Source organism: Thalassophryne amazonica, chromosome 21 (assembly GCF_902500255.1).
Source record: "Thalassophryne amazonica chromosome 21, fThaAma1.1, whole genome shotgun sequence".
NCBI lineage: Eukaryota > Metazoa > Chordata > Actinopteri > Batrachoidiformes > Batrachoididae > Thalassophryne > Thalassophryne amazonica.
This window is the reverse complement of record NC_047123.1, coordinates 8,882,820-8,895,357: the sequence shown is the minus strand read 5'-3', so window position 1 is coordinate 8,895,357 and position 12,538 is coordinate 8,882,820. Positions and strand designations below refer to the sequence as shown.

Below are 12,538 nucleotides of genomic sequence, written 5' to 3'. Positions count from 1 at the left end.
GGGGGGGTGTCTGCTCACAGCTGCGGCTGTAAAGATCCCTGCTCCTGCTTGTCCCAGCTGGAGGACACATTCCGTGTTTGGAAGGACATGAACTTACAACAGTCCTCCGTGAGGTGCATGCCTGTGACTGCTGTCCTCATGTGGAAATACATAAAACATCTTTCACCTTTGCGCCGGGCTGCAGCGGCCGGACACAGCACACCTCCTCTATGTCCTTCTAGATTTCAGGCATTTTTCCACACTGATTACACGCCAGCGATGGTCGCGCAGTGGTAAAGTTTCTGGCTGGCAATCAGAGCTTTTGGAAAGTGCAGGTTCGAATCCCATGGATGGTATGTATTTTTAATTTTTTTATTTTCACAGCAGCTGTGCAATGTGGTTACACATCGATCACATCAGTTGAGCAGCTATTCGCATTGTGTTCCCGTGTGCACGAGCCGTCGCAGCAGCATCGTGCACACCTGCCCGATGGCGCAATGTTTTTGCGGTTCGCTCATACGAGCTGTTCTGTTGTGTCGCCCTGAGTTGTACTTCTTTGTACTATGTGTGAAGGGGCCCTAACCTTGCTACAGTATCGCAAACAGCGACATTGTGTTCAAATTGTAATTTGTTGATGCCATCTTGAGAAATTTGACTCATGACAAAAACGTCTATAACAACAGATAATCAGTAAATGACTTTGAGCCTGGTGTGAAGTAAAAACATTCATTTACTACTAAGGTTTTGGAGAAGATCCGTTTTGCATGTTACAGTAAGGGGCTGTTCAGAGGACAAATGAAGCTCATGCTGTTGGTATTTTAACAACGCCGGTGTCTAAAGTTGCAGCACACTGTATATACCTTATATAACACACTCACTCACACACACACACAAACACGAGTGAGGTCCTGTCAGGACAGACAGTGAGATTAGAGAGCAGCTGCAAGTGGTAATGTGGTTATGTGGAATACATGGTGTGTGTGTGTGTGTGTTGTGTACAGAGGGTGTTAAACACCCTTTTACCCCTGTTTAGTACCCCAACGCCTGACGCCTCCTCTCTGTATTGGTGTCTTTGCCACTTGTGTCTTTCCCACCAACATTTAGGTGTTCGAGACCCCCACAGATCACAAACGGTGAGTCCATTGTGTGTTTAGATGTGCGGCTATTTGATTTATTGTAGTTTAGTTTTAGTCAATGGGCAATAAATGAGTTTTTGTGAGGTTAGTTTGGTTTATGACCATTTTGCCAGCTGTTGGGCCTGAATAAGTGTAACCATTGGTGTGTGGGCAGTACTACTCTGATTGGGTGGTTGTCAATGGTACAAACTTCCTAAAGTCACAAAAAAGAGTAGAAGTGAGAGTTCAAAGCATCGTTTCAACATAAAGCTGAGTTATATTTGTGGAAAATTAGCATTTTAACATTTCCAAGAGTATTCTTCGTGTTGGATTTCCGTATTCCATGTGTTTCAGATACCCTCTGTGAAATTGTGAGCAGTATAAAGTAACGTGTGAATGTGAGTGAGAGACCTGTAAAGAGTGAGAATGTTTCAATATGAGTAAGTCTGTAAAAAGTGAACTTGTCCTTTAAGTGATGGAAGAGATTTGTTGCGTTTCTCTTTATGGTCGACAAATTTGCTCAACATATGTCTAACAGTCCTCGGTGATAGGCCGCCATCTTGCCATGTGGGGAGACCTTGTGTGTTTGAGTGATTATGAGAGCAATTCTGTCTTGAGGATATACTCATAATGAGATCAACCATGGTGCTAAGGTCGAGGGAAGATTCCAGTTTGAAGAGTGGCCACCAGCAAGTCCACGACGGTGGGCGGTAAATGAGGCTTGATGGAGTTTGTGCATCAAATCCTGGTGCTGGATTCCACTCATTCAACAAGACAAAATGAAATTGTGCAAATGCGGAGATATATGTGTTTGTCTGCTTTGAGTAGCCATGGTGGATCTGGCGTGGATCCCATATTAATTTGGCACAAGCTTTATGCACATGGTTTTTCTGGCGCATCTCCAGGTGTACATAGAGAATGACCTTGACATTAGTGCCTGGTCAGTATATAATTTGCCCGATAATATCAGCTGATATGAGCTTTTCCCGAACATGTTGGTATCAGCTTAATTTTTGCAAATATGAAATCTTTTACTTTACCAAGTAAACAACGCAGAAAAAAAAACACTTTGGCTGTTGGAAATGGTGTCATTATGTAGTTTGTTCAGCAGAGGGTGCTCTGAAAGCATTGTTTACAGTGAGCATGGCTGGGACCCCCATCACTCCTTGGCTACATTAGCTACAAATAACAGAGGCATACCGACCAGCTGTCATTCATTTTCAGTCAGAGTGAGCGTTTTACAGCGACAGAAGACAAGTCGTCGCTATGCTGCCAGCTAAACGGAGCCAAAATAGTCTAGAAGTCTAGTTCGTGCAAATCCTGAGTAATGCAACATGGTGACTGTCAGTCCAAGTGAAGGCAGCATGATGTCTGTTGGTTGGGTGTTGGTTGTATTTATAGTTATTTATAATAAAGTTCATGGTATTGTAGGCTCAGGTGTCTTTTATAAAGGTAACAAGTTCAAACAGATGCAGTTAATACATGTAAAGAGTGCAGAATAAGAGGGCTTCTTAAAGAAAAGCTAACAGGTCTGTGTGAGCCAGAATTCTTGCTGATTGGTTGGTGATCAAATGCATATTTCATGCAATAAAAAGCAAATTAATTATTTAAAAATCATACAGTGTGATTTCTGGATTAATATTATTATTTTTTTTTTTAGATTCTGTCTCTCACGGCTGAAGTGTACCTACGATAAAAATTACAGACCTCTACATTCTTTGTAGGTGGTAAAACGTATTCTTTTCTCCACTGTACTAGCACCATGAAATCATTCCTTTGCTGTTGCTCTAGCTGTATTATCTATGTTGTCTTAGCTGGGCGGTCATGTCAACTAAGAATCTGAGACAAACCTGATAACTAGAGTGAATCCAAACTACACAAGACCACAACAAGCTGGTACAAAACAACTGATTGAATCGATTGGTTGCTGGTAGATGTCTTGGACATGAAGCCAGACTGTTCCAGTCGCTGAGCATCAAGTAACTGGAACTGAATCCTGTTCAGAGTATTTGCTAGACACACCTTTCCCGACACACAGAGCATTGTAATACCTCTAGTAATTTTAATCCAAGTGATCACACGTTACATTCCAAAATGGGACAACTCCTCCTTTTGTCCAGTTCATAGAGATGATACCCGTCTCCCAGACAGAACAGATTGTTTACAGTGCCAAGAGAGCAGCATCTCCACTGAAAATGAAACTTTTTTTAAAATGGTTTATAAAGTGCCTACACATGTGCAACATTAGGTGCTTTTATCAGAAAATGTGCAATTGTTGAAGGTATTCAACAGTTGCACAATATAATTGTGTCTGTAGCATGGCCCAAACAGTGGGTTACCCCTTTGAGTCTGGTCTGCTTGAGGTTTCTTCCTCAAATCATCAGAGGGAGTTTTTCTTTACCACTATCGCCTGTGTGCTTGCTCTGCAGGTTGGTAAGGTTAGACCTTACTTAAATTGTGTTTAATGTACTTTTTATTGACTTAGTGTGTTTTTCTGTTCCTTTTTTCTTTTTCACTCTACAGACGACCTGCGTGACCCCCTGACAGAGAGAGGTATGACGTATGACTACACACATACACACATAAAACAAGAGTATGTACACTCATGTAATTAATATTGATTAAAATTGAATAATCTCGCAATAATTGCATTATGTCTAAGTTGACAAACACAGTGTTTCATATTGTTTCCTCCTTGTTTATTCGGCTGCTCCCGTTGGGGGTCGGCACAGCAGATCAATGGTTTCCATCTCACCCTGTCCTCTGAATCCTCCTCTGTCACACCAACCACCTGCATGTCCTCCCTCATCACATTCATAAACCTACTCTTTGGCCTCCCTTTTTGTCCTCCTGCCTGGTGGCTCCATCCTCAGCATCCTTCTCCCTATATACCCTGGGTCCCACTTCTGCACATGTCCAAACCATCTCAATCTCACCTCTCTGACTTTGTCTCCAATCCCTCCCACCTGAGCTGTCTCTCTGATATGTTCATTCCTAATCCTGTCCTCATCACTCCCAAGGAGAGTTGCAACATCTTCAGCATCTTCTTCAATAATCCCACCTCCACCTTGAATAAGTCTGTCATTCCTACTGTCACACACTTTTCTTACATGTCCTGCACTACCCTCACATACGTGTCTGCCACTCCAGACAATACCACAGCTCTTCTCTTGGCACCCTGTCATAAGCTTTCTCTAGATCCACAATCACACAGTGTAACTCCTTCTGGCCTTCACTGTACTTCCCCATTAGTAATGTCAGTGCAAACATTGCATCTGTAGTGCTTTTTCGCAGTATGAAACCATATTGCTGCTCCCAGATCTTCACCAGTTTTCTAACCCTTGCTTCTACTATTCTTTCCCATAACTTCATGCTGTGGCTGATCAGCTTAATGCCTCTGTAGTTACTGCAGCTCTGCACATCACCCTTATTTTTAAAAATAGAAACCAGCACACTTTATCTCTACTCCTCAGGCATCCTCTCACTTTCCAAGATTTTATTCAACAACCTGGTTAGAAGCTCCACTGCTAACTCTCCTAGACATTTCCATGCCTTCACTGGAATATTATCTGGACCAACTGCCTTTCCACTCTTCATCCTCTTCATAGCTGCCCTCACTTCATCCTTACTAATCTCTTGCACTTCCTGATTTACTCTCTCCACATCATCTAGCCTTTTCTCTCTCTCTTCATTCATCAGTTCCTCAAAATATTCCCTCCACCTTCAGAACACACTCTCCTCACTTTCCACTTGGTTTCTTGCACACACAATATGTCTACCTTTTTCCTCTCCATCATATCAGCCAGCTCTCTCCCTTTACCAGTCATACTGCCAGCATTCAAAGTCCCGACTCACATTTACACCTTTCTGGTTTTCCTGTTCTCCTGCTGTCTCTGCACACATTCTACTCCTCTTCCTTTTCTTTGCCCAGCAGATAGCCAAATTTCCACCGGCACCCTGTTGGGCAACAGCACTGGTGGCGGTTGTTGCTAACCCAGGCCTCGACCGATCCAGTACAGAAATTTGATTTGTACTCTCCATATCTAATTTGGCTTGTTTTACATTGGATGCTCTTCCTGACACAAATACAGGCCGCAAAATGGAAAGTCAGTGTAACAGAGGTTTGTTCAAATATGCATATCCTTTAATACGACACATCTAAAGCATCGCTTTGGTAGACACAGTTTATCATAATGGATACAAGAACATTCCCGTGTGACTGAATATCCGTTGAAGTTCATTTAAATCAATCTGTAACAAATTCAAACAGTTTAGTACTGTATAGTAATGTTGATTAAAAACAGAACCAACTTGTGAGGGGAGGTTTCGAGAGTCATAGGAAATTGAGAACAGGGCAACTTTAGTCTGTTCTTTGGGTTAGGGTAAAAAAAAAATGAAACAGCATTTTGATGGTGTTCAGTGACAGTTACAAAAATGGTCACTGTCCACATACTTACAGACCTGACTGTACTTTGATTCCTTGACATAATTATACTTACTTTTCCAGACCTGCCATTAAACTAACTGTTGAGTTAACTAATAACCTTTACTCTTGTCATAACTGTCACCCCAAAATTTAATGATTAGCCTTGTGGTGATCAGCAGGTTAGTGTGACTCAAGATTTTTGTCCCCACAGCATGTTGAATACAAGTGTGTTTTCTCTCTCTTTCTCACACACACACACACACACACACCAGTTTAATGGGGAGCTAATTACAGTACTAATTGAAAGCATACACAGTACATCTATTTAGTACAATTAAGCATTTCACCCTGTTCTTTCTAAAACTACCATTAGTGGAAAAACAGAAAACCCGAAGTGTGTCACTGTATTCAGAGCAGTGTGTGTGTGTGTGTGTGTGTGTGTGTGTTTCTGTTTCTGTAAAGCTCTGCAAATGACAGTCTTAATAGTGGTGCAACAGTGACGTGCACCTCCACCCACACAAACAGAAACAGCACACGTGCATGCTACTGTAAATACTGTCAACCCCCCACTTCCTCTCTGTTGTCTTCTTCTCTGCTGTTCAGTCTCTTCTTCACTAAAAACACACTTTATTCATCAAACGTCACATGTCAGTCAAACTGAGCGTTTTCTAATCATCAGCGGAGCTACAATAGTGTCGGTGGTACAGGGTTAGAATTACACAGGCACAGTAATGATTTACTTCTTTGATGGCTGGAACCAAGTTACAAGTAACACTAATGGTTTACATCTTGGTTTACTGCCTAACTAACTAACTGGTGTCTGTTGGTGTTTGGTGCAGTGAATGTAAGAATTCTAGTTTCTTGAGATCCACATTTGATGATTAGGAAGCTCTTCCCGGCCCTCTGGGGCAATTACTTGAAGGGTAATTATAGCTAAGATGGTTTGAAATGTTCATAGTTAAAATGGGAAGCAGCTCTCACACGCCAAATATTCCTCCGTGTCAGCTTGATACAGACAGACAGACAGACAGACAGACAGGGTGCAGTTCTCACCAAGGCCAGGCTGCAAATAACAGTTTGCTCAGCGTGGGAGTCCAGCGCTGGGATTGGTTAATGTGTGTAACTGTGTATTTGACTTTTGACAGCTGATTGTTGCGTGTGTTTGAAGCACCTTCTCCAGTAAAGACTGATGAGAGTCATAAATATTTTCTGTGGCTGTTTGGAATGAATCCTCAGAATAGGACTTTGGGTTTGGGCTGTGAAGAAATTCTGTTGGCATCTTGTTCAACGTATAAAGGAAGCAGAAATGACACTGACAAATACATACAAGTACAAAGTGCTTTGAAGGGGGCATTCCCTAATTGCCCCTTCTTGTATTACATTAAATTTGTTTCTTCGTGTTTCCCAGTACGGTAAAACTCACCTAAATTGTCATCATTTAAACCTGATATTTGCACTTACCGGACAAAAGCAAAAGTCCCAATGCTTTTGTATGGTTTTCCATGTAATAAACACTGTATATACCGGATTTTGTGTAACGGATTTTCACTCACATCGGATGAAACGTCCCGTCCGATCGCAATGTATTTCCATTAAAAACCCCTTGTGTGTACCAGACAGAGCAATCTGGACGTGTCTAGTTGCAACAGAGGTAAGAAATGAAGTTCAGCACTGATGCTTACTGATTTAAGGAAAGCCTCTGCGTCAATTTTTTTTCAAACCGTGCTCAGACCCTGTGCCTAAACAAGGCAGGCCATAGTTCAAGGCTGGCGATTATTTACGTAATGCTGCTTGCTCCTGGTGTAGCGGTGGTGGCCAAGTGGATAATGCACTTGGTTTCAGTGCGGAAGGCTCCCGGTTCGAATCCCACCACTACCACATTTCTCCATGTAATGTGGAGTTGCGTCGGGAAGGGCATCCGCCATAAAATTTGTGCCAATTCAACATGCAGATCCACCTTGGATTTGCTGTGGCGACCCCGAGTACAAAACAAGGGAGCAGCCGAAGGGACGTACTTACTTACTTACTTACTACTGCTTGCTGCTGGCACTGTAATATGGTGTTAAGTTTCACACATATCTCTGGGTTTGACGAACCAAAGACAACCGCTTTAGATCAGAGCCCTCCGCATGGTTGTAAACCCTCTCCGTAGCCCGGTCAAAAGAACTGGCACTGTAAGGGCTGTGATTGGTCACTTTTATGGTTTCACTCTTTCCTCTCCTGTCATATTGTAAAAGTTTTTGCAGTGGGCACGGCAGTGACATGTCACTCATGGATCAAAAAGAAGAACACTTGGCAGAAAACTCTGCAAATATGACCAACTTTACAACAAGGAGTCTAAAAAGAACAAAGATGCTCAGATGACCCGCAATTTATGGAAGGAAATTGCACGTACAGTAACGTTGGTTTGGAGGTTGATGATTTTATAAAGAAGTGGAACTCGTCGAGGGACAAATTGATCCAGAAAAAGCCACCGTTCCTGCAGTAAATCGCAGTAAGACACCCGCCAGTGTGGAGAACTTTAAGGTACCACTCTGCAGTGGACTTGGAAAAAAGCGTGACTTGACCAAATGTAATCTTTTTATTGCACATAATTTTTTAAGGGGGTCGTTTTTTTTTTTGTTTTTTTTTGTCAGACGTAGTTTTGAGGCAGGTCCCGCCTGATTCAAGGTCAGGGGTTTAATCAAGGAAATGTGTAAGCCTAATTAGTGCTGAGGATTCTCCACAGATCGTTTGGCGCCTCCTGACATAACTAATCCATTTTTTATATAGAGTGGAGTTTGTCCGTTTTATGCTTATAGTGCATTTCGATTTTAACGGGACAAAATTTGCTGGTCCACCTGAATCCATTATATGTGAGTTTTACTGTATTCTTTCTGCCAACGCCTGCTGCTTGACGCCGCTTGTTTATAATTTTGTTACACACTCTGCACCTGCTTGACTTCTGCACGTTATGTAAGCAGTACGTACATGAAACATGAGATGGCGTCAGTGCCTCAGCAATGCATTGCTGACATTAATCTTTGCATTTTCTCTGACTTTGATTTAGTGTTTCTCTTCCATGATGTCAAGGATTATTTCCTGTGTGCCACACAGATAATCAGGCAGCGTGGGCCGAGTTTGTGAGAGGAGGAGAGAGTGAAAGGAGGAATCTTTTTGTCTGGATGAAGCATGAAATCTCCAGGGAGGCGATTAAATCCTCTTTGGAATGTGTGTGTGTGTAAAACTTTACAACATTTCTTTATAATGTGTGTGAAGACACCACTTTTACACACTGGGAATGAAAATGTTTAACTTCCTGCTTTTTCTTCAATGTTTTTCATCTTTCTTGACAAATTAAACTTGATAACCTCTTTCTTTGTCTGCTGTCCTCCTTTTTGTACCTTTGTTAATTATCTAAATTTGAGACTATAATGATCAGATTTCATCAGCTGCTCCCTTTAATGTGTTCATTTGCTAAACATTTGTAATTTTTTAGCAGTTTTGATTTTGATTTTTGTGTGTGTTTCACTTGCAGTTACACTTGCATGTGATGTTTATATCTTATGGTGTAGAAATTTAGCTACACTGTCTCATTTGGTGGTGTCAACTACCAACAGTGCACAAAGATCCCAAATTGAAGCGCTAACATAAAGAAAAAAAAAGTGCAACATACATGGTTTTGTACTCTTCAAGAGGCATTTTTTAGCAGGTGCAACTTACAACGTACATTAATTTAAAGCTAAACAGGCTCCCTGATGAAATGTGCTGTGACCTTTAGTTTGAGTGCTGATTGTGTGCTGATTGATTCTATGATTGTGCAAGATGGTGATGGAGGAAGGCAGCCACAGAGACAGATGGAGGGGGGCACCAGTAACAGCCAGAGGAGAGAGGAGACAGATCCTCCAGGAGCTTGGTGAGTAATATTTATCCTTAAAATAAATCTTACTTGTGGTCTGGATGGCACCAAGGAAGGAGTTTTACTTCCGCTGTCATTCTGTTCATTAGGATACAGGCATCCGTCAAGTCTGGGAACATGCATTGGTGCCGTGCGTTGCTCCATCCGCTACACCGGGTAAACACCTTGGGTCCTGGATGGCAAACATCCAGGCAAACTACCAGTTGATCCCCACCTCTCAAAATTAACCATCTGTCTGCCACAGCCGCATGAAACATGGATGTTTCCTTGACTTTCTCCACCAATTGGCGTCCTCAGTGCTGAAGCACCTGCATGCCGGTTCACTCCTAGGGGAGCGTGCTACATGTTCAAAATGTCATAGCTGACATTCCCTCACAATGCAAATGGTACTCCAAATCTGCGTCTCCCTAAGTAACCGCTCATTTAACACAATTCTGATAGTGTTGCAGCTTAGCTAAAATTTCCATACGAATTGTTCATTTTGTGATAAAAGCATAGAATTTGGCACACATATTCTAAATTAACTCATGTTTATTTTCAGATATATCTGAAAGCTCAGCTCCAGGATGGCTCCATATATGGAGCCATCCTGGAGCTGACCTCCAGTCATGTTGAAAACTATACCACATTATTCATCTGATCATAATTCCAAAAAGGTATAGTTTGGACTATCTATGAGTGAATTCCATGGAGTTATGGGGTAAAAACAGCAAGAATGGTGACAAAGGTCAGTTTCAGTTTTACAGGGGTCAAAAGTTAAATTTTGGGTAATAATTATGCAAATTATTGGTTGATTTAATAGGAATTTAAAATGGAACGGTTTGCACCATCTGTCATGCTTAGTTATCATGTTACGAGGTAACATATTTCATACGTCATAGAATTCAATGGACGTCGACCTTGTTTGACCTTTACTTTGGAAACCAAGCATTCAACACAGTCAAAACTATTGCATTTATTAATCCTTTTATTTCAACCAATAATTTGCATCACTTTTATTTTTAACCAAAATTGGAGCAACTTTAACTTTTGACCCCTGTTCAAACTGCAAATTGATCTTTGTGTTATGTTTCGGACGCGGTCGGAGCACCGACCCAGCGTTTGATGGACCAAGCATAAAATAAGCAGAGCACGGTTCAAAAGGATAACAGAATTTAATAAACATAACAGTGAGTAGTGCCAAACAACTAAAACGTCCGCGGTCTGGTGAGGTGGAAACACGGCGCGCTCTTAACAGCGCAAACGGTCCGGAGCCACAGCAGTTCGGACCCAGGGACCCCGCCGACACCCCGCAGGTGGCCGCGACAAACCGAGTCTGTGAAGAAAGAAAACATGAGGTGAGTCCAACTCCACACAGAGAGACACAACTCAAAGGTGCACGCAATCAGCAAACACTTCCTGGCTTAAATCTATACATCAGCTTCTTACCCTGCAGGCACGGAACAACTCAGTTCAAATCTCCACTGCAGCAGAAGCTGATTAGACAATTAGCATAACGTGACAGCTCACTAACACAAGGTGTGAGGGACACCAAATCCACTGTCATTACTTCACAAAAGTCACCAAAACCAAATTACCTCAGGAAGTGTGCTGAAGAGCGTGAGACCTCACCCAATCCTCCTTCACAGACTGTGGCGTCAAACCTGGAGCGGTCTCTGCGTCCGTGATGGTGAGATTGTTCTCCTGACGTCGATCTCACACGTCTGCTCACAAGGTCGAGTCTCTGGCAATCACACACTGTGCATTCAAGATTTAAATGCAGCAATCTCTGATTAAGACAAAATAAACCACAGCTGTGAGTCCTGATGCTCAGCCACTCAGTCCTGAATGCATACCACCTGGTGGGAGAAACAGAAAACAAAAACCAAACCAGCCAAACACCCCAGCCCACAACACTTTGTCACCATTTGTTTTTACCCCATAACTCCAGAACATTCAGTCACAGATAGTCTAAGCTATACCTTTTTTGAATCGTTATGATCAGATAAATAATGTGGTGTAGTTTTCAACATGATTGGAGCATTTTTAATTTTTGACCTCTGTGTAATTCTTTATTGACCCCTGTAGCTCATTAGAGGTCAGCTCCAGGATTGCTCCATAGCTGAAAATAAAGGAGTTAATTTAGAATATGTGTGCCATATTCCATGCTTTTATCACAAAATGAACAATTGTTTATCTATGCTGTCCCACTATGACAGTACCCAAGAATCCTCCCAAGAAACCAAACACAAAAGACAGATCACAATGATGCAGTAAGACAGGAAGCACCAGACCTCATTTTTAATCACTGCACATGCACAAAAATGGGACCGCAAAGATGCACAGGACAAATTTAACTAATGCACTGTGATTTATCAAAACAAACTAGATGACAAAATGTTTGTATATGTATGCAAACTGGGACCCATGCATGCAAACGTCTTCTTGAGGGTTCATATGTGAGTATCAGCATTAAGCACATAATGATGCCATGTGCAAGTGAGTCGTAACTCACTTAATAACCCGTGTCACACAGATACGTCCTATCATTAATAAAAAAATAAATTGCAGTTGTTAGATGTGATCATGAGCCATAATTCATCCAGAGTATAAGAATTGACTCAGATCTAAATCACACGTTTAATAATTAATCAACGCACTGAAATGTAAATATATTATTGGACATGACTGGATTGTCCACATCATTTGGACAAAAGTCCTGCCTGCTGCTTCTGGCATGAAACAAATACAAATATTTTCCTTCCTGCAAATTTATAATAAAATGGGCCCCCTTTATTTTCACTGGTCCAATATTATTATATATTGTTATGAGAGATTTTATTTTGATAAACATTACAGCAGCACAAAGGATTGTAGGAGAACTGAGGTTAGTTCTTGCTGTAAGATTTTTCTAGTTTGTTTCAGCTTCTTAAAACTGGTTAAAGTTATGCCCGCAAGTGATTGCAATGTCAAAATTAAGTTAGCTTATAGCACCATAGGTGAAAACTCATTAAGAAGCTGTTAAAAGCACGTGTAATGATGCTGCTGCTAATTAGTGTTACTACTTTATTTGTTGTTTTGTCATGTCACATTTGTGATCACACACAAGCGCCTCAATTTCTATTCCAGAAATGTTTTTTC

General features: G+C 41.6%; 1 protein-coding gene across 1 annotated transcript in view; it reads left to right on the top strand.

Annotated features, from left to right (window-relative positions):
* dtnba (dystrobrevin, beta a) overlaps positions 1-12,538 on the top strand; it is a 90,761-nt gene that overhangs the window by 20,900 nt on the left and 57,323 nt on the right. The window contains 3 exon segments of the mRNA XM_034161958.1: positions 3,618-3,647; positions 8,617-8,730; positions 9,325-9,415. Of these exon segments, the coding sequence (XP_034017849.1) occupies positions 8,692-8,730; positions 9,325-9,415 (130 nt within the window). The 5' untranslated portion in view covers positions 3,618-3,647; positions 8,617-8,691.